The sequence below is a fragment of the Loxodonta africana genome, chromosome 3 (genome assembly GCF_030014295.1).
Source record: "Loxodonta africana isolate mLoxAfr1 chromosome 3, mLoxAfr1.hap2, whole genome shotgun sequence".
Classification (NCBI taxonomy): Eukaryota; Metazoa; Chordata; class Mammalia; order Proboscidea; family Elephantidae; genus Loxodonta; species Loxodonta africana.
Window position 1 is genome coordinate 63,757,618 of NC_087344.1, and position 26,859 is coordinate 63,784,476.

The following is a 26,859-nucleotide window of genomic DNA, read 5'->3' on the forward strand; positions in this document are numbered from 1 at the left end:
ATTGTAGTTTTCATGTCAAGAAGTTCACTTTGGATCTCTTTTATGTTTTCCATGTATCTACTTAACTTTTTGAACATATGGAATACAGTTATAGTAATTGTCTTAATGTCCTTCACTTGTAGTTCTGTCATCTGTGGCAGTTCTAGGTCGGGTTTGACTGACTGTTATTATGGAACATTTTGGTTAAATAAAACAATGACTGTGTGAAAAAACTGAAATTGATATTTGTGTTCGGGTAAGGGAAAAAAAAAAAAAAATCAATGGTGCCAAAGGAGGCTTCACAGAGGTACAGGCTGATCTGGGTCTTAAAATATGTCAAGAATTCATTTAGGCAAGAAAGAAGCCACCTGGTAGGGAGAACAGCCCAGGTAAAGGTGAGAAGGCAGGAATGAGTGTGGGGTACCTTCAGCATACAGTGCAGAGGCTGAGAAAAAAATGGGAAATCAACAACTTGAGTTATTTGGAGCCTGGTGCTCCAAGCGCAGCCCTAAAGAAGTGCTTTAAAGATTTCTAAGCACGGTAAAAAACTCGTTGCCATTGCGTCGATTCCGACTCATAGTAACCCTATAGGACAGAGTAGAACTGCCCCACAGGGTTTCCAAGGAGCGACTGGTGAATTCAAACTGCTGATGTTTTGCCTAGCAGCCGAGCTCTTAACCACTGCACCATCAGGGCTCCATCTAAGCAGGGTAATCTCACAGAAACCCACAGTTTAGGGAAACTAACCTTAGAGATCTAGATAAAATGAAATAAAGGGGAAGAGATGAGAGGCAGGAGACAGAGGTCTGGAGGCTGGTATTTTAGTGCAGACAGGCAGAAATAGAAACATGAAGAGGTTAGGAAATGGAGGAATTAGAAAAGCAGTTCCTGTTTTGAACCTGTACTCTTCACAGAACCTTAACCTTGGCAGGAAGGAGGAAGTTGGGGGGAGGGAAGCTACACCCATGGAAAAGTAAGGAATTTTGCAACCCGAGTTTAAGGTGTTGGGTATTCTGGGTAGAGATGTAGGGCCGCAAACTGGAATGGAGGTCAGAAGCAGACCAGATGGACTGTCCTTATTTCAAAGGCGATAGCTTGGCCCTAAACAGGAGTTCTGGTTCTCTTCCCACCACTTGTATGATGACCTGAGAGCTTACTTAACCTTGTTGAACCCCAGTTTTCTCATTTGCCAGCTGTCATGAGGTTTTTGCGAGAAACAAATGAGCCAATGGACTTGGAAATATTTCCATGGTTAGCAAAGTAAAGGGTTTTATAAAATAGATGATAATGAAAATCATTTTTATTATTAAGCATGTGAATGAGTGAGATCTTAGAGGACGACTGCAGAGAAAGAAGATCAGAGATCCCAAGGTTAAAACTTGGAGGAATTTCACAGTATCTCGTCCAAAAGAAAAGTCTGTGATGGAGGCAGAGGTAAACTTGGAGAGGTAAGAAACTCTCAGTATAGGGGAGTGCTTTGGGATGGGCTCTGCATAGCATTAGAAACTCAGGTGGTCAGTAAACACTTATGGGAGGTTTTGGGAAGCTTTCAGAGTCAGAGTGAACATGTGATGGAGGAAATATCGTCCTGCAGAGGTCACTACCCTGACCTGAGAAACCCCCAGATCAATCAGATGGCTGAGAGGTCACCTCAGGGACCACGGGAAATCCTCAACTGTTTTCTGTCCATCTTGAAGAGTGTGTTAACAAGAGGGGGTAGTCTGATCCCAATTTCCATCTCTAGCTCCCAGCCCCAATTCACACTTTTTCTTATCCCATCACCGTCAATTTTCCAGCACCCCAACCATCGGTGTCTCCCTCCACCCAGTCCATTCTCCAGATAGATCCTTCTAAAACAAAAATCTGACACATCACTCCCCTGTTCATATCCCTTCCATAGCTCCCCACTGCCTCAGGTTGTACTCCTTAGACACACAAGACCCTGTTTCTATAATCTGACTCTACCTCTCTGGTGTCTCTCCTACCACTTCCACGGTACCCCTGCTCCAGCCAGACCTACTTAGCAGTTTCAAACAACCACCACCCTGGGCTCTCATCACTCCCTGTCACTGCAAGTGTTGTTTCTTCCTCTAGGATGCCTTCCTAGACGTTACTTGGAAAGCCGTTCCTAAGCCCCAGGCTGAGCCACATGCCCCATGCCATATCCATGTCAAGTCTTTCTCTGACAGACATCCTAGTGAAGGCAGAGGAAATCAGTGTCTGTTTTCTCTGTACAGTCCCTCCCGCACCATATTTTCCCAAACAAATCCTAATTTCAAGTCATCTTTCCGGTTGTCAGTCCATTTGTCCTCATCTGGGGTTAGGAAAATACGGTTTCCAAAATACACAACCCCTGTAGCCTGGGCAGAGGAGAGAGAGCCTAGGCAAGGGGCTCCCTAGCCAGGGAGCGCTCCACTTGCACTTCCCGAGGCGGCCTCCAGGGGCCGCCGGTCTCTTTGTTTTCCTTTCTCGCCCGGGGTCGGGGTCGGGGCCGGAGGCCTGCAGAGCGCATGCTCTGGGGCAGTTCGCGGCCGGGCCTGAGAGCGCTGGAGTTGCGTGTGGCCGATCTGTGCCCAGGTAGGTCGCGCCGGAGACGCGCGGAGGGTCGGGCGGAGGGCTGCAACAGCAGGAACACGGGCTGGTCCGGCGGCGGGCGGGGGCCGTTGCCCGCGCGCTCCCGGGTCGCGTGCAGCCGGCCCCACGTGAAGCCGGGCGGCAGGACGGCGAGGGTCCGGGTGCGCACAGTTCCGGCCCCGCGGGAACCCGGTGGAGCCAGTCGGACCCATCTCGTCGCAGCTAGGGACGCGCGACCCCTCTGCGCCCGCGGCTCTCACGACCGCCCCGCGGCGTCCGCGCGGGCGGGAGATTCAAACGGCCCGAGCGCGGCGGCCGGCCAGCGGGACGGCGGGGCGGCTTGCACGCGGCTGCGGCGCGCCAGCCTCGCCCGCCTGCGTGGCCTGTCCCGCCCGGGGTGCGCAGACCCGGGCGTCTCCTGGGTTGGGGCCGGCCACCCTGGCGAGGGCTGTTTCCGGGGCGGAAAAAGTGATTTCTTCCTGCATTGGAGAAAGCGGTGTGCAGAGCAGGGAAGGAATCCTGCCGGGAGAGGGGCTGCTTTAGAAACTCGAGGGCAGGCTGGTGAGGGTCTGCTGCTGGGAACCAAAACCTCCGCGCCTACAGGCACCGAGACCAAGACTTTTGACCCGTCGGAGAGGTGTGCTGTGATCTCCGCCTTAGCTTGCTCTGTCAACAGAGTACTTGCTGGCTGTTCACTGTGTGCAGGGCTGGGGAGCAATGGTGAGAGGGCCCCGTGTGGCCTGTACGTAGCTTCTGGTTTCTTTGGGGAGGCCTCATGTGGGTTCCCTGGAGCCCTGGTAGCACAGTGGTTAAGAGCTACGGCTGCTAACCAAAAGGTCTATGTTTTGAATCACCAGTCGCTCCTTGGAAACCCCATGGGGCAGTTCTACTCTATCTTATAGAATCGCTGTGAGTCGGAATCGACTCGACTGGCAGTGCATTTGGTTTGGGTTTTGGTCATGTAGGTTTCCAGTTTCGATCCAGTGTGATTACCGAGGTATCCCTTTGGAATTTTGGGCACTGCTGCTGGCAGGTCATTCATTCATCAGATATTAATTGTGTTTCTCCAACCAAGTGTGAGTTGTGCCCTAGTAGAAGGTGAGTGCATGGAGCATTAAGGGAACCCTGAGGGGGACACCCAACTCTGCCTAGGAGGCCAGGGATAACTTTCTAGGTGAGGTAACTCTTGAACACAGTTTTGAAGGAACAGTAAGAGTTAGCGAGGTACGTGTAGTGTGGGTGAGGGGTTAGGGTGATCAGGTAGGGGCACAGCACATGCAAAGACATGGAGGTATAGGTGTTACATCATCAGGACACCACAGGTGTTTCAGTCAGACTGGAGTACAGGGTGTGAGGAGAGGAGTAACAAGATGATATATAATTGGTTTGGAGGAGGCAGGGACCAGGCCATGACTGGTCTGGTGTGAAACCTGAGTGGGGTAGAGGAGGCAGAAAGGTTTCCTCCAAGAAAGCCTGTGAATGGAGTCTGGGAAGATGAACTAGGAGTTCACCGGGCTCACCAGGCTTCTGTTGCAAAGACATCCCAAGAACAGGAATCGGTTTTGTTCAGCTTTCGGGTGCCCTTGGGCTACCCACCCAATTCTTGTGAGCCTTAGACCTGGTGGCCCAGTGGTTAAAGAGCTCAGGCACTAACTGAAAAGTTGGCACTTCAAACCCACCAGCCACTCCATGGGAGAAGGATGTGTCAGTCTGCTTCCATAAAGATTACAGTCTTCGAAACCCTATTGGTCAGTTCTTCTGTGTCCTATATGGTCTCTATGAGTTGGAATCAACTCAGTGGTAATAGTTTTAGTTTGACTTTAGTTTCCTTATCTGTAAAATGACCATAAGAGGCATGTGGTGAGAATTACTGATATCCTATAATTTCCATAAGGCAGTGGTCCAAAGCATCTGGTGAAAAGTGTGGCCCCTTTCCTCAGAAAAATGAACACATATAGGCCCAGGCACAAGTCTGCAAACAAAAGGGACCCCAGGTAAAAAGCTCCTCCTGCAAAGTATACCAGCTGTGTGCCTGGCACATAGCCGGAGCTCAGCAAATGTTGACAGATGGACCCCTCTCCTCCCTTCCCTCCTGGGGACCTTTCACACAAAGAGATTGTTTAGTCTCTGAGGCTGGCAAGCAGGTGTCTGCCTCCTGGCATGAAGGAGAAGGGGGACAGCTGCAGTAGTCAGAGAACCTGTTGCTGTTGAGTTGATTCCAACTCATAGCGACCGTATAGGACAGAGTAGAGCTGCCCCATAGGGCTTCCAGGGAGTGGCTGGTGGATTCAAACTGCTGACTTTTTGGTTAGCAGCCGTAGCTCTTAACCACTGTGTCACCAGGGCTCCCTGTAGTCAGAGAGGACTCTCTCTCCCTTTGAAGAAATGATGTTGTAGTGAGGTGAGGTCACAAAGTCACAGGAGGAACATGATGCCCTGCTGGACGACTGTCTAGTCTGGTCTGCCTCTCTTCTTGTTCATTCAACAAATAAGGAAACTGAGGCTCAGGGAGGAGAAAATGTGTGTGGAGAGGTAGGGGGGCATCCTGGCTTTGGTTGGGAGTGGTTAGGAGACTTGGGGTTTCATTTCACCACTGTGTGTCCTGGGGCCATCACTGCCCCTACCTGAGCCTCAACTTCCTTATCTGTGTGTGTGTGTGTGATCATACCCACCTCAGAGAGCAGATGTGGGCATCCTAGGAGAGGCTGATACCCGCAGGTGCCTATTAGTGGAAATTGATTCTGTATCAGACGTTTAATTATTTGTGGCTACTATGTCTCGCTCTTCTCCCAGATTTTAAGCTCCTTGAAGATGGAAGCCGTGTTTGTCCTAGGATGGGAGTTGGGGAGGAACAGAAAACTACTCCTTATGCCCAGCCCAGACACTCACTGTCTCCTTAAAAACATACCCAGAACAATTAAAGAGGTAGTATGTAAAGAGGATTAATTTGTGCAGATAGAGGACTCAGGAAATGGGTGCATCAGAGCTGTATCCTTTCACCATATTTACTCAATCTGTATGCTGAACAAATCTGAGAAGCTGGACTATATGAGGAACAGTGTGGCCTCAGGATTGGAGGAGACTCATTAACAACCTGTGATATGGAGATGACATGCTTGCTGAAAGGGAAGAGAACTTGGAGCACTTACTGATGAAGATCAAAGACTACATCCTTCAGTATGGGTTATACCTTAACATAAAGAAAACAAAAATCCTCACAACTGGACCAATAAGCAACATTAGGATAAATGGAGAGAAGATTGAAGTTGTTAAGGATTTCATTTTACCTGGGTCCACAATCAATACCCATGGAAGTACAGTCAAGAAATCAACAGACATATTGCATTGGGCAAATCTGCTGCAAAAGACCCCTTTAAAGTGTTAAAAAGCAAAGATGTTACTTTGAGCACTAAGGTGTGCCTGACCCAATCCATGGTATTTTTTGTCATTTCATATGTGTGCAAAAGCTGGACAATAAATAAGGAAAATCAAAGAAGAATTGATGCATTTGGATTATGGTGTTGGTGAAGAATATTGAATATACCATTGGCTGCCAGAAGAATGAACAAATCTGTCTTGGAAAAAGTCAGCCAGAATGCTCCTTAGAAGTGAGGATGACAAGACTTCATCGTATGTACTTTGGACATGTTATCAGAAAGGCCCAGTCCCTGGAGGACATCATGCTTGGTATAGTAGAGGGTCAGCGAAATGAGATGGATTGACACTGTGGCTGCAGCAATGGTGTCATGGATTGAATTGTGTCTCCCAAAAATATCTGTCAGCTTGGCTTGGTCATGATTCCCAGTGTTGTATTATTATCATTTTGTCATCTGATGTGATTTCCCTATGTGTTAACAGTCAGTCCTATCACTAGGACGTAATGAGATGGATTCGTGGCAGTTATATTGATGAACTCTACAAGATTAGTGTCTTAAGCCAATCTCTTTTGAGATGTAAAAGAGAGAAGCAAGCAGAGAGACATGCAGACCTCATACCACTAAAAAAGCAGTGCCGTAAGCAGAGCATATCCTTTGGACCTGAGGTTCCTGCTCTCAGACAAGGGAAGACTGATGACAAGGACCTTCCTCCAAAGCCGACGCAGAAAGAAAGCCTTCTCCTGGAGTCAGTACCCTGAATTCAGGCTTGTAGCCTACTGGACTGTGAGAGAATAAACTTCTCTTTGTTAAAGCCATCCATTTGTGGTATTTCTGTTATAGCAGCACTAGATGACTAAGACAGATGGGCTCAAACATAGCAACAATTGAGAGGATGGTGCAGGACCAGGCAGTGTTTCGTTCTTTTGTACATAGAGTCGCTATGAGTTGGAACTGACTCGGTGGCACCTAATAATAACACCACCACCATGTCATCACCTGCCCTGCTTCAGTGATTGCTCACAACAGCCCTGTGTGGTGCTCATTTTAGAGATGAAGAAACTGAGGCTCAAAGAGAACTCAAGTCTGTCAAACTCCAGAGCCAGTGTTCTCTCCGCTGCATCAGGGAGTTATACCCATTGTCCTTCCCCTACATTTTCCCCAGATACATCACCCCACCTGGCCCACCCTCTCAGGCCCTGGAAGCCTCAGCATTTCCTCTCTGGTCTCACCATCCTCTTTCAGCAGCCAGCTTCTCCTTTCTGCCCCTTGTTGTGTTTGGCCAAGCTCAGCTCATAGGGGAATCCTGTGTAGGCCTGCCCAGGCTACAGCCCCCTGCCTGGGTCATGGCCTTAGAACCTGTTCGTTCTTTTTAATCAGTCAGATATACCTGGGTTTCTTTCCTGGTTTTCATTTACTGGCTATGGGAACTTAGACAAGTAAACTCACTTCTCTGAGCCTCAATTCCCTCAACTGTGAATTGAGAGTAATAGGAGGCAGTGGAATTTCAATGACAGAATTCTCATCTTCCATACGGGAGACCCGGGTTCAATTCCTGGTCAATGCTTCTCAAGCACAGCCACCACCCATCTGTCAGTGGAAGCTTGCATGTGTTTTGATGCTAAACAGGTTTCAGCAGAGCTTCCAGACTAAGATGGACTAGGAAGAAAGGCCTGGCAACCTACTTGAGCCAGCGAAAGTCCTATGATCACAACAGTCTGATTCCCTTGTGCATGGGGCCTCCATGAGTTGGAGACTGACTTGACAACAGTTAATAACAATGGCGCCTTCTTCAGCTTGTTTTGAGAAGTTAAAAGTTTTTGCTTATGGAGGATACAATAAGTGGCCAGGGCCCCAGCAAAGCTCATATTTTAGGGAATAGATTGGTATGTTCAATAGACATGTAAATTAATTATGATCTAAAAGCATGGAAAAGTATAACAGTAGGTTGGGTGAAAAAACAGGAAACAGAATTTTGTGAGTAAATTGGTGCTAATGATGGGCTGACCTATTGGCAAGGCCTGATGTGGAGACAGAAAATTAAGAACTTTATGAAGTGGTTATTATGATGGAATATTAACAAAAAGTTCATTATCATGGCTTGAAACCAACCCAGTCAACACCTTCTTGGCCACTTGTGTTTTGGCCGCCATTCTGCGGCATCTCACTGCAGCAGGCTGCAGACATTGATCCTGCTTTACAGATGAAGAAACTGAGACTCAGACTTAGAAAGGTGAAGGGTCTTGCCCAAGATTGGAAGAAGCCAAGAGCTGAACCAAGTTAATGGGACTCCAGAGACCCTGAATTGTAAGAGATTCTGTTGTAACCTTCTGCCCCACCTCTTCACGTTCTACCAGTCTTTCAGCCTGCTGGGGAACTGTCTCTCATACCCATACCCTTGACCCCCCAAAAAAGAAACAACAACAGCTTGTTTCTTGTCTCCCTTCCAGGTACAGCTAACTGCTGTGTATCATTCTGATGAACTGATGGGAGATTTGCCCTGGGCAGGGCAGAGCCCTTGACACAATGAACTGGCTGTCAGCCTGGCCAGGGGTGCAGGTTGCCTACCTGAACAAGGGGATACCTCTTATATCGCCCGCTCCTAACCCATCTGTCTTGGTCATCTAGTGCTGCTGTAACAGAAATATCACAGGTGGATGGCTTTGACAAGGAGAAGTTTATTCTCTCACAGTCTAGTAGGCTACGAGTCCAAATTGAGGGTGCCAGCTCCAGGGGAAGGCTTTCTCTCTCTCTCGGCTCTGGAGGAAGGTCCTTGTCATCAGGCTTCCCTTGCTCTGGGAGCATGTCAGTGCAGGAACTTCAGGTCCAAAAGACTCACTCTGCTCCTGGCACTGTTTTCTTGGTGGTATGAGGTCCCCTTGCCTCTCTGCTTGCTTCTCTCTTTTATATCTCAAAAAGATTGGCTTAAGACACTATCTAATCTTACAGATCTCATCGATATAACTGCCAGTAATCCATCTTATTATATTATAGTGGTAGGATTTACAACACATAGGGAAATCACATCAGATGATAAAGTAGTAGACAATCATATAATACCAGGAATCATGATCTAGCCAGGTTGACAGATATTTTGGGGGGACACAATTCAATCCATGACACCATCCAACTCTGCCTACTTAACATCCTCTCTTGGATGGCTTGCAATGAGCACTTCAGACTTAACAAGAGCACCTGGCAGACGGAGCTCCAGCTATTCCTCTCAAACCTGTTTGTCCCACCGTGTTCTTCTCACTGAATGGCTGTCTACCATCCACCTATTTAAGCAAAAGCCTGGAAGGCTCATTAGCATGAAACAGTGATTCTTGATTCCTCCCTCTTCCTCACTCCCAACATCTAATCAATCAGTAATTTGAGATCTGTTTTGTCTGTTTCTCTCTGTTGCCTTAGACCAAATCAAGTCACTATCATTTCTCACTTGGACGTCTACAGTCGCTTCGTAAAAGATGTCTGCCCACTTCCACTGTTAGGGACTCTTGTAATGCATTTCATTTTCTTCACAATAGCCAGAACAATTTTTTTTTTTTTGCCACCATTATTGCTCTCCTTTTCCAAAAATATTCCGCCATTAACATAAATTCAGTGCCCCTCAAACAAAAATTTCCCTTATCCCTTTCCCTCCCGCCCCTCGTCACCACTAATAATCTTTGGTTTCCATATATTTGCTTATTTCACATAAGTGAGATCATACAGTATTTGTCCTTTTGCAACTGACTTGTTTCACTCAGCATGTTTTCAAGGCTTATCCATGTTGTAGCCAGGCCCTCCAGACAGTTCGAAGCCATTCAGTCTTGGCCTAGGGAAAGAAGGGCAGCATAGGCGTTCACTTAGCAACCAAGTCTCTTCTGCCTGGCTTTTGACCAGAGTAAACCCCAAAAAAACAAACCCAGTGCCGACGAGTCGATTCTAACTCATAGCGACCCTATAGGACAGAGTAGAACTGCCCGATAGAGTTTCCAAGGAGCACCTGGCAGATTCGAACTGCCAACCTCTTGTTTAGCAGCCATAGCACTTAACCACTACGCCACCAGGGTTTCCTTGACCAGAGTAGAGAGTAGGAAATGGGCAGTCGTGCCCTGCTCAAAGATGGGGGCCAACCATGCCTCTGAATGTACGTTGCTCTCCACAGTCCTGCCAGTAATCCAGTCTCTCACATCAGCCTCCTAAAAGTTTCCTGATGCAAGAAGTTGGATTATTGCCCTCCTGAAGGTTTCCTGATGAAGGAGATTGGATTACTGGCTCCAGAAAGTTCCTTGTTGCAGGAGATTGGATTATTGGTAGGACTGTGGAGAGCAACACGTGTTGAAAGTAGTGCGCTTGGCCATCATCTTTGAGTGGGGTACCACTGCCTGTTTCCTACTTGGGTCAGAAGCCACTGCGCAAGAGATTTAGTTGCTATGCAGTGTGTAGGCTGCCCTCGTTTTAATTGGCCATGACTGGGCCGCTTCAAACCTAGGGAAGCTTCAAAGCCCTGGTTGTGGCATGCATTATGCCATTATGTCATTCCTCTTTGTGGCTGTATAATATTCCATTGTATGTATGTATATGGCACATTTTGTTGATCCATTCACCTGTTGATGGACATTTCAGTTGTTCCACATTTTGGCTATTGTGAAAAGTGTTGCAGTGAACATCGGTGTACAGGTTGCTGTTTGTGTTCCTGCTTTTGTGTCTGCTGGGTATATACTTAGGATTGGGATTCCTGGGTCACATGGTATTTCTACATTCAACTTTTTGTGTGTGTGTGTGTGCTTTAAGTGAAAGTTTACAAATCAAGTCGGACTCTCATATTTTATAAACACCTTGTTATATACTCCTAATTGCTCTCCCCATAATGAAACAGCACACTCCTTCCTCCCACTCTCTCTTCTCGTGTCCATTCAGCCAGCTTCTGACCCGCTCTACCCTCTCATCTCCCCTTCAGACAGGAGCTGCCAACATAGTCTCATGTGTCTACTTGATCCAAGAAGCTCATTCTTCACCAGTATCATTTTCTATCCCATAGTTCAGTCCAATCCCTGTCTGAAGAGTTGGCTTTGGGAATGGTTCCTGTCTTGGGCTAACAGAAGGTCTGGGGACCATGACCTCTGAGGTCATTCTAGTCTCAGACCATTATGTCTGGTCTTTTCACAGAATCTGGGCTCCGCATCCCACTGCTCTCCTGCTCCCTCAGGGATTCTCTGTTGTGTTCCCTGTCAGGGCAGTCATTGGTTATAGCTGGGCACCATCTAGTTCTTCTGGTCTCAGGCTATCTACATTCAGCGTTTTGAGGAACTGGTGCCAAACTGTTTTCCACAGTGGCTATACCATTTTACATTCCCACCAAGAGTGGATGAGGGCCCCAATTTCTCCACAACCTTGCCAACACCTGTTGTTTTCCATTTTTTTGTTCATTGCCATTCTAATGGAGGTGAGGTGATATCTCGTTGTAGTTTGATTTGCATTTCCCAAATGGCTAATGATGCTGAACATCTTTTCATGCTGGCTATTAGAATGTCGTTTTTGGTGAAGCATCTGTTTAAGTCCTTTGCCCATTTTTTTATTGGGATTTTTTTGTCTTTTTGTTAAGTTGTAGAAGTTTTATATGTATTTTGGATATTAGGACTGTATCTGATATATATGGTTCCTGAAAATTTTCTCACAATCTGTAGGTTACGTTTTCACTTTGTTGACAGAAAAAAAGCCAAACTCATTGCCTTCCAATTGATCCCAACTGATAGCAACCCTGTAGGACAGAGTAGAACTGCCCCATAGGGTTTCCAAGGAGTGGCTGGTGGATTAGAACTGTTGATCTTTTGGTTAGCAGCTGAGCTCTTAACCACTGCGCCACCAGGGCAGCCAAGAAAACCCTATGAAGCAGTTCTCCGTAATATGTGGAGTTACCGGGAGTTGGAATCAACTCTGTGGCAAAGGATTTGGTTTTGGTTTGTTTTACTAAATATTAAGTGAGTGGACTATCTCATTTTGACAGAACAGTCTTTTAAAAATTCCAATCCGATGAAGATATTCTCCTGCTTAAAACTTTCCAATGGCAGCCCTCCAAGGCTTTGCGTGATCTGGCCCCTGCCTACCTTTTGCTGCTTAGCTGATCATTCTCCAGCTCCAGCCTCACTGGCCTCCTCAGGTTCCTAAACACACTGCACCATTTACTGGGACACTTTCTCTCTTCTGCAGCTGACTTCCTCTTATATTTCTGGTCTTAGCTTAAATGTCACCTGCATGACCACTCTCCTCCTCCCCTTGCTTATCCTTCACATAACACTGCCTGTGATTTTTTTTTTCCTGGTTTTTCCCAGTAGAGTGTAAGCTCCATGAGAGTAGGGAAAGGGTTAGTCTCCTTGTTCCTTGCTATACCGGGTTAGTCTCCTTGTTCCTTGCTATACCAAATGGCTCAGAGCCAAGCTGTGGGTAATAGACACTCAATAAGTATTTGTGGAATGAATGAATAAATGCTGCCATTTATTGAGTACTTACTGTGTGCTTGGCACTGCAATGCCCTTTACAAACAATATTTCATTCGGTCTTGATGACAGTCCTGAAAAATGGCCATTGCAGCACTTTTTACATTGAAGAAACAGAGAGGTGAAGGCTGCTGACCAACCATGGTCACAAGAGCACGGGCGATCAGGTGGCAGCTCCCTCTAATCCCAAAGAATGTGCATTTTTAGCGTGGGAAATGGAGTCTTAAAGAGGCTTCGGAGAGAGGGAGGGAGGGAGTCCCGCCCCTGGGAGAATGAAAGTTGGGTGCAGCTCAGAACAGACACCTCATCAGAGTTACTATTGGGCCAGTCACAACCTGTACAAGCTCAGCCTGCAGAGGTTCTGCCTACCCAGGTTCAGGAGGATTTCAGGCCTTTGGCACATCCTCATCTTTGATACTTTGTCCTCCTCCCCCAGGATAGTAAACAGAAAAGGAACAGTACCCAGAAAAGAGAGGGCTGTTGGGCTTGTGTTCACACATCATGGATTGGGAAGCTGGAAAGGCTGAGGCCCCAGGACCTGTCAGAAGGAAGGAACCTGAAAGGGGTGGGGTGGCCAGTTGGGTCCACAGCTGAGCTTGAGAAGGGCTCTTGGGGTTCTTGATCCATTTGTAGTTTTGAGCGGAGTCTCTGTCATTCTTTGGCCTCGGTTGCCTCATCTCTAAAATGGGAAGAGATGGGTTAGATTAGATCAGTAGTTCCCAAATAAGCTGTGCCTGAGAATTACCTGGGGTAGGGCCTAGACATTATAATAACCTAGTAAGATTGATTTATTGACTATTGACTATGTAAGTTCTTTTACAGTATTAGCTGATTTAATCTTCACATTCTCACAACACCCTACACATTTAATCTTATACTTCACAAAGGTGTAGACACTACGGTATAACCTGCAAAAGCTGGAACCCATATAAGGTGGAAACCTGTCAGAGGCGGAAGGCTCAAATATTTCCCACTAAAACAAGCGATAGAAACGTGGTATGACTGCACCCCGTCAAAGGTTGGAAAACTTGCAAGACCTGGAAAAACAAGGCAGTCCCGTCAAGTTCCGGCTCTCACAGGTTTCACTGTATTATTATCTCCTTTTTACTGATGAAAAGACTGAATCACAAAGAAGTTAAATAACTCTGCCAAAGGTAAAACAGCTGGAAAGTAGCTGCACTTTGTTGTTGGCGACCTTATGTATAATAGAATGAAACATTGCCTGATCCTGTGCCATCTTCATGAACATTGGTATGTTTGAGCCCATTGTTGCGGCTGTTAATGTCCTTCCGACCTGAGGGGCTCATTTTCCAGAATTATATCGGAGAGGGAAACCCTGGTGGCCTAGTGGTTAAGAGCTATGGCTGCTAACCAAAAAGGTCGGCAGTTTGAATCCACCAGGCACTCCTTGGAAACCATATGGGGGAGTTCTACTCTGTCCTATAGGGTCGCTATGAGTCAGAATTGATTCGACGGCAATGGGTTTGGGTTTTTTTTTTTTTTTTTTTTTTATCGGACAGTATTCTGTTGTGATCCATAGGATTTTCACTGGCTAATTTTTTAATTTTCAGAAGTAGATTGCCAGGCCTTTATTTGTGGTCTGTCCGAGTCTGGAAGCTCCACTGAAACCTGTCCACCGTGGGTGACCCTGCTGGTATTTGAAATTGCGGTGGCATAGCTTCCAGCATCATAGCAACACGCAAGCCACCACAGTATGACAAACTGACAGACTTTAGTAACCACCTAATGCTATAGCACCCCCACCCCCAAGGATCCATTCCACAGTGTTCACAGTCCAGGGTTTGGAAACCCCAGGATTAGACAACTATAATGTCTTTTATGGCCTTAAAGACCAGAGCTTAACAAAGATTTATTTCCAGAGTTGTGGTGGGGTGTGGGAGGGAGGCTTTAGATACAGTTTGGACTGGATTGGAATCTGGGCAGCTGGGGAGATTGTCCCTGTTCCCAGAAGCCTGGGGAAGACATGGAGGAGGCAGCAGCAGCCAATTAAAGGGAGGGTGGGGCTTAGGGTTGAGGTTTTCAGCTGCCCTGGATCTTCCTAGGTTCAATCCTTCTTGTGTGGTGCCTGTAGGTGATTTCTTCTCCCTCTTTTGTAACACCTATGTGTAAGTGTAGCTGCATATGTCGTTTTTAACCTCTTGTTGGACTGTTCAGGAAAGCCAAAGCCAGGCTTCTCCCAGGAGTGACACTTATGGATCAAATGGCGGGAATGGTCTGGTTTGATTTTATTTAATGAAAATAACTTTTTTTTTTTTTTTTTTGGTCTGATTATAACAGTACTCGTTATTACTGGTTATTTTGGGGTTGGGAAACATTATAAGGGCACTTCATTTCATGTCAGTCTTCAATATTTACATTTTTTACAATAAAGTAAGAAAAATAATATTTCTTATTAAACATCTTAGATAATATAGAAAAGTACAAAGAAAAAATGAAAGTTGTCCATAATCTAATTTGCCAGAGATTACCGTTTATTAATATTTAATGTTTTTCCTTCCATTTTTCTTGTATATTTTACATATGTGTGTGTTTTTTTCTTTTTTTTTTTCCAAAAATGGGGTGACAGACTGTTTTACAATCTGCGTGTTTTACTTGGCAGTTGTGAAGATCTAGTGAAGACCTTCCTATTCAATAAATACGTCTCTAAAAGCATCATTTTAATGGCCTCATGGTATTCTATCATGAATATACCATATATTACCTAGCCAACCCCTACTTTTGAGCACAAGTTGCTTCATTTTTGTTGTTTTGTTTTGTTTCTAATGTTGTGAAGTATGCAGTGGAGAATATTTGTTGAAGCTAAGTCTTTCAGTGATACATTGTTCTGTTCTTGGGATAAATTCCAAGAAGTGGAATTGTTAGGTAGTTCTTCTCACCTTTTTGGGGGCATCTGATACATATTGCCTTTTCTGACATGAAGTATTTGCCTCGATTTTTCAGGAGAGGAACATGCCACCTAAGCGCATAGCTAAGAGAAGATCACCCCCGGAAGATGCTACCCCCAAAAGCAAGAAAGTGAAGGGTAAGATGACCTTGGCCTAAGACTGGGGCAGCTGTCCAGGAATCTGGGTGCAGGTAGCCTCCTGGAGAAGGATCTGGGACTGGGATCCTTCCTAATACTTGAAGTCGAGGGCCCTGCACGCCCAGGGACCTCACTCAACTGGGGGGTCCCCTATAGGTCATTGAATCCTACCCTCCGGGAATCATAAGGAGTAAAGCCTTGCCCGAAAGCACCTAGGAAGTACTGGAAAAACTAGATTCCAGGGCTTTGGCACAGGCAGTAGGGCATAATGGTTAGGACCACTGACTTCGAGACCTTGGGTTCAACTTGTGGCTCTGCCACTTTCTGGCTTTGTGACTTTGGGCAAGTCACTTAACCACGCGGAGCATGATCACCCCGTTCATAAGATGAAGGGAAAACAGCACCAACCTCACAGGGCAGTTGTGAGGATTACATGAGATAATGATCTAGTAGCATCTGGGAGGTGGCTGTGGTTTCCTTTCTCCTGGGACTCTGGAGGAGGGTGGGGAGGAAAGAAATCCGCCCCCAATCTGGGGAAGGGGGGAGTGTGGACCCGCTGCATGCTCAGACAGTGTCTGTCTTTTGCAGACCCTCGTAACCAGGCAGCGAGGGCCGCCGCCTCCCGCCGTGTTCCCGGCGCCGGCTCCTGCCCAGGTGCCTACCGGCCAAGCCCTCCTGACCAGAAAACCCGACCAGGTGGCTCCCTGCCCAGCGTAGCCTCTGCGCAGCCGTGGCCACACCCCCGGGGCGGAGGGCTGGACGCCAATGGCTGTCCGGGGCCTTGGGTGGGCGGCTTCCATTGGCTAGCAGAGGGCCCAGTGCCACCCATGACTGGCCCGTATCTCTGGGCAAACGCCTTTGTCGTCACTTACTCCGCCCCCTTCTCCAGCTTCCTGTCTGCTCCCGGGGTAGGGACGGAAGGGGTTAGTCAGTTTTGTGAATATGCCCAGGAGTTGAAAATCACAGCCTGGCGGGTGGGAGGGCTGGAAGGGAGGCCGGGAACTGTGCTCTGACCCACGTAATCTCCCCTGGTTTCGATGCAAGCTCTACTACTTATTAGCTGTATGGTCCTGGGAAGGTCACTTAACCCCTCTAAGGCTCTGTCCCCTTTACTATTAAACAGGATCCTAAATATGGAAGGTCTGCAGCATAATATGGAGGACTGGCACAGTGGTTAAGAGATCAGCTGCTAACCAAAAGGTGGGCAGTTCGAATCCACCAGCCGCTCCTTGGAAACCCTATGGGACAGTTCTACTCTGTCCTATAGGGTAACTATGAGTCGGAATCGACTTCACGGCAACGGGGTTTTTAATGGGCAGCATAATTTGGAGTACTCCAAAGCAATTTAACGTTAGTAGAGTAAAGTAGCCTGCAAAGGGTAGACATTATTATCTGAGCCCTGACTGTTGGCACCATGGCACCTGACCAAAAACATAGCTAATCGGGAAGACTGTCTTGTGCCTTCCCTGTTCTCTTCCTTTCCCCACCAAGATTCATTTCACAATATTGTGTCTCCTTGTTTCCATCTCCTCCCTATCATGTTAATAATGTGCTCAGTTATTAATCTGCAAAAAAAACGTTATGAGATAGGTCATCTTTCCTCATAATACTTATGAAACAGGATCAGAAAGGTCGTTGTAGGGGCTTGAACCCAAGTCTCTGTGATCCCAAAGCCAATAAAGCGACTTCTTGCTCCTGTCATCCCTCACACTCAGGGCTCTTTTTTACCCCTCAGTCTCTCATAGATCCCACAACACAGAACCAGGCATGGTGCTGACACTGGGCCAGGGTGATGTGGGCCAGCTGGGGCTGGGTGAGAATGTGATGGAGCGGAAGAAGCCAGCCCTGGTGCCCATTCCAGAGGATGTTGTTCAGGCCGAGGCTGGGGGCATGCACACAGTGTGTCTGAGCAAGACTGGCCAGGTAGGTTTTGGGGTGGTGGGGCAGGGGTGGACAGGGCTTGAGGTGGGGATGCTTGGTGCAGAACCTTTGAGCCATACACATTTCTCTGGAGTTGGAGCTGGCTAAACAAGCAGGGAATGGCCTAAGCAAGAAGGGACTGAGAGTCTAGACCTTATACTAATGGGAGTATCCTGGGCACAGATCTACTCCTTCGGCTGCAATGATGAAGGTGCCCTGGGAAGAGACACATCATTGGAGGGCTCAGAGATGGTCCCTGGGAAAGTAGACCTGCAAGAGAAGGTGGTACAGGTGTCAGCAGGAGACAGTCACACAGCGGCTCTCACCGAGGATGGCCGTGTCTTCCTCTGGGGCTCCTTCCGGGTAAGACTGGCCTAGAAGACTGCATGGAGCCTGTTTGCAGAGTTAACCAGTGGGACCCCAAAGATAATCCACCTCCCCGCCCCCATGGTACTTACTGATGGGGAAATCAAGGCCCATATCTCTGGCTTTTTTCACCTAGGTCTGTCTGTGCCATCTGGCTGCTTCCTTAACTCTGATGTTATGAAGTGGACATGTTAGGAAAGGGTTGGGTCAAGGATGCCTCTGGGCTGAGGCTGATCCAGGAAGCCACCTCCCATCACCCATCTCTCTGCCTCCCCCTCCCCTTTCCAGCCCTCTTCCCCAAAAAAGAGGTTTGGGTAGCTGGGGGGACTGTTACATCTCAGAGTTTCCAAAACAGAGGAGTGTATATAAAAAGCAGGTTCAGCATTAAAGATGCTTTGGTAGTTTGGCATTTAATTTATTTCAAAATGTCAAAAATAAAGGAATCTAATGAGGTTTTTCTATTTTACAAAAAGGGGGCTATTTTAAAAATTTTTTTGTGGAGAATTTCAAACACTTGTAAAAATAATCAGAATAATATATTGAACCCTTATCTATTCCCTGCACAGCCTCAACAGTTATCAACTCATGGTCAAACTTGTTTCATCTCTATTCCCTTCTACTCCCTGACTCCTGTTATTTTAATGCAACTCCCAGACCACATATGATTTTATTCATAAGTATTTCTGTATGTGGCCTGGCTCCTGCTCAGCTCCCCATCCCCATCCCACCACTGCTCTTACCAGGCAGCTCTGTGGCTGCCTACATTTCTGGATTGGGCTGGCGAGGGTCAGGCAGGATTGGCTGGTAAGTGCCCTGTGCCTCCCTCCAGGACAATAATGGAGTGATTGGGCTCTTGGAGCCCATGAAGAAGAGCATGGTGCCTGTGCAAGTACAGCTGGATGTGCCCGTGGTGAAGGTGGCCTCAGGTGAGTTGGGGTACTTGGCCCTGGCAGGAGTTGAGGAACTCTCTTTTGGGGCTGGCCCAGCCATGGGCATGACAAGCCTTGCATCCCCTGCTTTCCTGTCCCTCTCAGGGAACGACCATTTGGTGATGCTGACGGCTGAAGGTGACCTCTACAGTTTGGGATGTGGAGAGCAGGGCCAGCTGGGCCGTGTGCCTGAATTATTTTCTAACCGTGGTGGCCGACAGGGTCTTGGTAGGTGATTTTGGCAATTCTGGCAGGACAGCTTGGCATGCCATCCTCCCCCCCGCCAGACAGGACAGGAGAGAGATCCCCTGTGCCTGCTCAGGCCATGACATCAGCAGGTTAAGAGCCCAGACTTTGGAACCAACCTACTCTGGGTTTGAATACTGATTCTTCTACCCACTGGTTGTGGAACCTTGGGCGTAGTCCCCTAATCTCTAAAATGTGGACCATGTTCGTACCTACTTCATCAGGTTATTGTGAAGTTAGATGAGTTGATATAGAAGAGTGCCTGGCACGTGGTAAGTGCCATGTAAATGTTAGCTCTGTGGCTGTGGGAAGGAGCCCTGGTGGAGCAAGGTTAAGCACTCGGCTGCTAACCAGAGGGTTGGCAGTTCAAACCCACCAGTGACTCCACAAGAGAAAGCCCTGGCAGTGTGCTCCCATAAAAAATTACGGCCTAGAATACCCTATGGGGCAGTTGAGCTGTGTCACATAGGGTCACTGTCAGTTGAAATGGACTCGACAGCAGCTAATAACAACAATGGCTGTGGGAGTCCGAGCAAGGTGCTTGTACTCTGTTGGCCTCAGTTTACTCTTGTGTGAAAAGGGATGAATCTCTGGTTGATTTTCCTCCCAGGGCTTTAGTAATAGAGAGGAAATAGGCTCAGGGAAGCAGAGGGAAAAAAGGCCATGTGGGTCTGTCCGCCACTAACCCTGGCTTCCCTTCTGTCTTCAGAACGACTCCTTGTTCCCAAGTGTGTGATGCTGAAATCCAGGGGAAGCCGGGGCTACGTGAGGTTCCAGGATGTCTTCTGTGGTGCCTATTTCACCTTTGCTATCTCCTGTGAGGGCCATGTATATGGCTTTGGTCTCTCCAACTACCATCAGCTTGGTGAGTGTGGAGTCCAACATCGGGCATCACCCAGAGCGACCTGGGTTCCAGTCCTAGCTCTCAGCTCCTTTGCGTGTACACTTGGTGGAATTACCTCACTCCTCAGAGCCGCGGTTTTATTATCTGTAAAATAAGAATATTCATATTTGGTTGGGGGATGGCCTTACTTGGAGGAGGGGATAAGAACGGCAGCTCCTTGAACATCTTCATCACTGATGGCTCTGTCTTGGGCTTCTCTACCCCCCACCAGGAACCCCAGGCACAGAATCTTGCTTTGTACCCCAGAATCTGACATCTTTCAAGAACTCCACTAAGTCTTGGGTGGGCTTCTCTGGTGGCCAGCACCATACGGTCTGCATGGATTCAGAAGGTGGGACCTCCAAGTCTTCCTTGGGTTGAAGGTGGAGTATTCCCTGGGCCTAGGCCTGCTTAGACTCCAGAGACAATGTCTGTAGAACCTGGCCCTGCTCACTGGGTTGGGCCAGACATGGGTCCATGAGGCCACTCCCTTCCCCCTGGGGTTCTTCCAAGTGCGAGCTCACTGGAGGTTCTCCCAGGCCTACTCCAAAACTGGGAAGAGACTGAAGACCTCCTTCAAACCACCCTGGAAGTGGGGGCCAAGCTTCCACCATCATGGGAACTCATCTGGCCACACCACCTAGTTTGCCTGGAGCATGCCTTCTGCTCCTACTCATCTCTTTCCCTCCTCCCACAGGAAAAGCGTACAGCCTTGGCCGGGCTGAGTATGGGCGGCTGGGCCTTGGGGAGGGTGCTGAGGAGAAGAGCACACCCACCCTCATCCCCAGGCTGCCTGCCGTCTCCTCAGTGGCTTGCGGGGCCTCTGTGGGGTATGCTGTGACCAAGGATGGTGAGTGGGGCTGCCCACAATTGGTCTGGATGGGGCCTGAGGGTTGTGATTCTTAACCAGACCATGAGATGGATGTCCACCATGAGATGGAGAGCAATGTTTGGGATGTGTCTTAGTTATCTGTTGTGTATTAGTTATCTATTGCTACTATAACAGAAATACCACAAGTGGAGGGCTTTAACAAACAGAAACTTATTCTCTCACAGTCTACTAGGGTATAAGTCCAGGTTCAGGGTACCAGCTCCAGGGGAAGGCGCTCTCTCTCACTCACTCTCTGTCGGCTCTGGGGGAAAGTCCTTGTCATCAGTCTTCCCCTGGGTCTAGGAGCTTCTCAGTGCAGGGACCCCCAGTCCAAAGGATGTACTCCACTCCTAGCCCCTCTTTCTCAGTAGTAATGAGGTCCTTCTCCTCTGTACCTCAAAAGAGATTGACTCAAGATACAACCTAGTCCTGTAGATACAGTCCTGCCTCATCAACATCATAGAGGTTAGGATTTACCCTAGTAGGGTAGTCACGTCAGGTCACAAAAATGGTGAACAGCCACACAATACTGGGAACCATGACCTAGCCAAGTTGACACACATTTTTGGGGAACACAATTTAATCAATAACAGGTTGGCAGTTTTTCTCCCGATTCTCAGAAGCTTTTGCTCTGATGAACATAAAACATATTATTTCAGGAAAGGTGATCTGTAGAGGAAACAAAGAGCAACAGGAGAGATATCACTGAGGCCCAGAGTGGCAGTGAGACTTGAACCCAGGTCTCTAGATTCCTAATCCAGACCTCACTTTATACTGTCCACTATGGCGACCCCCTATATTTAGCACCGAGGATTTGCCAGGTCCCTTAGAATCTAATTAGGACAAAGGAGGCTCAGTAGTCGGGCCTGGCCAGCACAGCAGGGAGGGTGTGACCAAGTGGCCACTGAAACCTGAGTAAGTGTGTAAGTGGGACAGCTGTGGGGGCTGTTAGAAGTCCGGGGGGTGTTTGATCTGGGATTATCTGGAAAGGCTTCCTGAGAAAGTGGGGTTTATGCTGCATTTTGAAGGTTCAGTGCTGTCTGAGAAGCAGAGGAGGGCATCCCAGACAGAGGACCATCCAGAGTCATCTCAAAGGTAGCTGGTCCTGGGGAATAGGGGCCGGTGTAGGAGCTTGACAAGTGACCAGTATGCAGAGTCTTTCATGTCATGCATAGGAGCAGGGAGAGGCCTTTGGCAGTGTTTAAGGACTGCAGTCTCTGGCTCATACAGCTCTTTTTTTTTATCTATCGTGTCCTTGGCTTCTCCCAGCTCTCCTGAACCCCTGGGGGCTGGTATAAGCTAAGGCCAGAATTCACCCCCACATCCCAGACTTCTCACAGTACAGAAGGCTGGGGCTGGGGATTGTGGAGATAGCTGTCCCCATTTCTCTCCCTTGCAGGTCGCGCTTTCGCCTGGGGCATGGGCACCAACTATCAGCTGGGCACAGGGCAGGACGAGGACGTCTGGAGCCCTGTGGAGATGACAGGCAAACAGTTGGAGAACCGCGTGGTCTTGTCTGTGTCCAGCGGGGGCCAGCACACAGTCTTATTAGTCAAGGACAAGGAACGGAGTTGATGAAGCCCCTGAGGGCCTGGCTCCCAGCCCCTCAGGCTCCCTCACAGATCAGGGAAGCAGTGACAACTACAGATTCCAACAGCCCTCCCCTCAACCCTGAGCACTCTGTCATCTCCTGCCTTTTTTCTCATCAGCGGAACAGAATCTCTTTATTCTTTTTTTCTTCCTTTTGGGGGTCATCCTGGGACCTGCAGGATGAAGGGACGGATGGAAGAGGGGAGGAGGCTTGTGTCAGAAGGAACACTGCTCACCCCAGAGCTGTGTGGTTAGACCTTTTCCACCACATCCCTACCTCTCAGGACCCTGGCTGGTCTTGGCCTTACCCACCAAAAAACCAAAACTTGCTCCCCTAGGGGTTTGGTGCCCACACTGAACAGTTTGGGCTCTATCAAGCCCCACCCCAGTCATGTGCCACTCTTCTTGCCCCTAACATTGCACAGGCAGACACACAGTACAGTCGCCAGACCCAGCTATCATGGCCCCATGCTTTGGAGAAACTGGAGAAGGGACTGGGCTAACCAGCCACGGGCTGCACTTATCCAAACGTTTGGCTCCGAACAGGTGTCCACAGGGCAAAAAGGACAGTGATCTTCCACTTGACTGAGAAAAAAGCCGACCAGTCATTCTCCCAGAAGCACAAAGCATTCTCCTGCCCCTTGGCACTGCCTGCTTATCCGATGTATCCGACCTGCCTCACATACATCCAAAGGCCCGGAACGCAGAAGGGAAACTAGGCGGGGCAGGGCATGGGGGGAGAAGGGATGGGGGTTTTTATTAGTGAACTTGCAGCAATATTGAGGAAGGGTAGTGGGAGGAAGGGGAAGAGGATTGGGGGGCAGGGGCTGGTCCCAAGAAAGGGAAGTGGCAGCTTGTACAGTGGCTGAGAACATAGAAAATAATTTTGATTTTTTTTTTTAATGTAAAATATTTTGGAAGGGAGAGTGAAATCTTTTAACGTTTTAAATAAATTTAGAGTTTTCTAAAAACAGGCCCCTTGTGTTCTACACACTCCCTGCTTTTTTAAGGGAACACCTGTTATGTGCTGGGTGCTGTTGGGAAGGGTAGAATAAACACCTGTCTGTGAACCTGGTGCCAAGGCGAGGACTTGAGACAAAAGACGCCTGAGGTGCTGGCAGTCAGCTGCTGATGTGGTCATTCCAAAGACTCCGAATCCATACAGCCGAAGTTGGTTGAGTTTTGTTTAATATTTATGTTTTGGGAATCACTGGATTTTTTTTTTTTAATTATGCTGCATAATGTTCAACAGAAATAGCAAGGATCTTTTAGCATCCTAATTCCATATTGAAATTTTTCAAGTACAGTCCATCTCTAGAAATGCTTTTTTTTTTTTCTAAGCTTGCTCTTGTATCATTTTCAACAGCTAGTGCAATTTTTAAAACATTATTGCACAATAACTGAGAACAAGCTATGTAATTTCATGTAGACTGTTTTTACAAACTTTTGAGCAACCAAATCATAGAGCTGACCTGTCCAATGTGGTAGCCACTAGCTACGTGTGACTGTTTAAATCCATTACAATTTAAAAAAATGTAAAGTTCACCTCTTCAGTTGTGGTACCTACGTATCAAGTACTCAGTAGCCACATGTGACTAGTGACTGTGCCATTGGACCATGTAAATACAGAAGATGTCTATCACTGCAGAAAGTTACAATGGGCAGTGCTGATGTAGAGGGTCTGTATCTGTGTAGTAGGCGATTTATTAAAGTAGCAGGAGGATTCTTGGATGTTGGTGGCTCTTGGAAAAGTGAATGTGATGTAAAATAATCTAAAATGTATTCTGTGGTTTGTTTTTCTTGACATCTTAGTCTTAATTCAGGCCCTATACTGATTAGAAATGGACTTCTTAAAAGGGGAAATCTTACTTTTTTTTTTTAATAATTTTTATTGTGCTTTGAGTGAAAGTTTACAAATCAAGTCAGTCTCTCACATATAAACTTATATACACCTTACTACGTACTCCCGTTTACTCTCCCCCTAATGAGTCAGCCCGCTCCCTCCTTCCATTCTCTCCTTTTGTGACCATTATGCCAGTTTCTAACCCCCCCTACCTTCCCATCTCCCCTCCAGACAGGACATGCCAACATAGTCACATGGTGCAAGTAGCTCACTCATCAGCATCTCTCTCCAACCCATTGTCCGGTCCAATCCATGTCTGAAGAGTTGTCTTCGGGATTGGTTCCTGTCCTGGGCCAACAGAAGGTCTGGGGGCCATGACCACCGGGGTCCTTCCAGTCTCAGACCGTTAAGTCTGGTCTTATGAGAATTTGGGGGTCTGCATCCCACTGCTCTCCTGCTCCCTCAGGGGTTCTCTGTTGTGTTCCCTGTCAGGGCAGTCATTGGTTGTAGCCAGGCACCATCTAGTTCTTCTGGTCTCAGGATGATGTAGTCTCTAGTTATGTAGCCCTTTCTGTCTCTTGGGCTCATAATTACCTTGTGAGCTTGGTGTTCTTCATTCTCCTTTGATCGGAAATCACACTTTTGCTCTTACTATCTTAATATTTTCTTTATAAAGAGGCACTTGTGTGTCCATTTCCCACCTCCCTCATCCAAAAAAAGAAACTCCATTTGGATTACATTTGTTGGAGCTTTCCCTTTTGACAGTATAGCAGGTTGAAAGTACCCTCATGTCCTTAAAATAACAGCTCCTGTGTCTTGGGCATTTAAAATGGACCAGGCATTGTGCTGAGCACTTTATATGCATTAGTGCATTTAATCCTTACATCAACCCTGCAAAGTAGGGATTACCACTTCTGTACAAATGGGGAAACAATCCCTAACAGTCAAGTGGCTTGCTTGAGGTCAAGAAGCTACTAAGTCCACAGGCTAGACTGGAATCTAAATTTTAGGCCTCCTCTTGAACCCAAAACGTCAATTCCTTTTCTTTGTATTGCACGTAAGAGTTTTATAAAGCTCTCTGTAAGTGCTTTCCATATATTAGAACAGTGCGAGACACGTAATAGATGCTGTGTAAGTGTGCTATGGTAATTGTACATTTTTTAAAATTTCCTGTAGTTCCCTTATTTTTCATGTGCTTTATATATATATATGTGTGTGTGTGTGTGTGTGTGTGTGTATCATTAATTCAGTGCCAGTGTCTATAAGTGTCAAGTATGTTGTGTATTCGAACACATCAAATAATCTCTCAATTTCATCTTTCTCCATCCTCCAGTCTGGATTGATTACCCCCCAAAAAATTTGTAATCATAGTGTCTCATATGGCTCAGTTATACTTTTTACAAAGTCATAATAATGTAAATGTTTAATAGTGTTTTAACAAAAATTATGGAAAGATGGAAAAGTGTATATGTATGGAAGGGGCAATTGCTAAAATATCTGAAACTACAAATGAAGAAAAAGTAGTGTATGTTATTTAGCAATAGATTCTGGCAGGGGCAGGGGGAAGGTTTGAAAATAGTTCCTTCAAGGGAGTAGGAATTGGGGGCAGGGATGGGTGGATGGGGTCAGGGACTGCTGCTTATTTATATCATTCATTTAACAAATATTTTTTCAGTGCCCACCATATCCCAGACATTGTTGTAGGTGCTTGACTAGAAAACAAAATGGACAAAGATCCCTGCCCCATGAAGCTTATTCTAAATTAAAAATGAATATATATAAAAATTTTCCAAATGTAAAATAATTTTAAAAAATAGGAAAGAGCATAGCACAGTGGCTGGCAATAAATAAATAGTGACAATTTGAAGGCTTCCAACTGCTGTGTTGGAGAATTTACTGGGTGCCAGGCACTGGGCCAAGTGCTTTCCCAAGTTCTTATATTCTTTTCCTCACAATAATTTTAAGAGGTAAGCACTGCTATTATCCACATTAGGCTCAGAGAAGTTAACTTGCCAAATTGGCTAGCAGTGGGGCTGGGACTGACGCTCCGTTTGTTTGACTATGCCCAAAGTACCTTTCACATCCCACTCTACTACTACAGTGAAAGTGGGATAAAGCTGGAAATTTGGCAACTCGTGGTTGGGCCTCTGTTTTCAGGCTGATGGGTTTGTGGATTCACCCTAAGTTTAGGATTTACAGGCAGGTAAGGAAGCGCCTTAGTGGCCCTTCACGCACTTGGAGCAAGCTTCACTGTCAGATGACCTGTCAGCAATAGAAGCTTCTCACTGTGAGAAATGAGCACTAAAATGAGACTGAGGCCTAGGGAGTCTCAAAACTAAGGTGTCGGAATTAGCTAGTCGTCCTAGCCATGTTTACTAAGGGTCTGCTGTGTGAAGGTCTGTTCTTGGACAGGTTAGAGCTCCTGGCAGGTTGGTCTAGGGTGGTGGGAGTAGGGCTGGAAAGAGGTTGAAGGATTTAATGGATATTAGGAGCCCTGGTGATGCAGTGGTTAAGAACTCAGCTGCTAACCAAAAGGTAGGCAGTTCGAATGCACCAGCTGCTCTTTGGAAACCCTGTGGGGCAGTTCTGCTCTGTCCTGTAGGGTCACTATGAGTCGGAATTTGACTCGAATGCAACGGGTTTTTGATTTTTGTTTTAGGAGGTATAGTGACAGGACTTGGGGACTGCTGGGTCGTTGAGATAACAAGGTTGTCCCAACCTCGCTTCAACAAATCTCCAGTCTTGCAGAGTGGGAAAAT

General features: G+C 47.1%; 1 protein-coding gene across 4 annotated transcripts; it reads left to right on the forward strand.

The window, feature by feature from the left end:
• Positions 1-81: 81 nt before the first annotated feature.
• On the forward strand, positions 82-26,854 carry RCC1 (regulator of chromosome condensation 1). 4 transcript variants are annotated; one of them, XM_010595133.3, is made up of 11 exons: positions 82-2,556; positions 15,371-15,452; positions 16,041-16,148; positions 17,188-17,375; positions 17,556-17,735; positions 18,568-18,664; positions 18,773-18,895; positions 19,623-19,778; positions 20,029-20,148; positions 20,494-20,646; positions 22,067-26,854. In XM_010595133.3, the coding sequence occupies exons 2-11, from the start codon at positions 15,380-15,382 to the stop codon at positions 22,240-22,242; spliced, it is 1,374 nt and encodes a 457-aa protein (XP_010593435.1). In that variant the 5' UTR covers positions 82-2,556; positions 15,371-15,379; the 3' UTR covers positions 22,243-26,854. The 4 variants fall into 4 exon arrangements, with proteins under 4 accessions (XP_010593435.1, XP_010593437.1, XP_003415485.1 ...); XM_010595135.3 differs by having other exon boundaries at positions 16,041-16,106; XM_003415437.4 differs by lacking the exon at positions 16,041-16,148 and having other exon boundaries at positions 22,067-26,853.
• Positions 26,855-26,859: the final 5 nt, after the last annotated feature.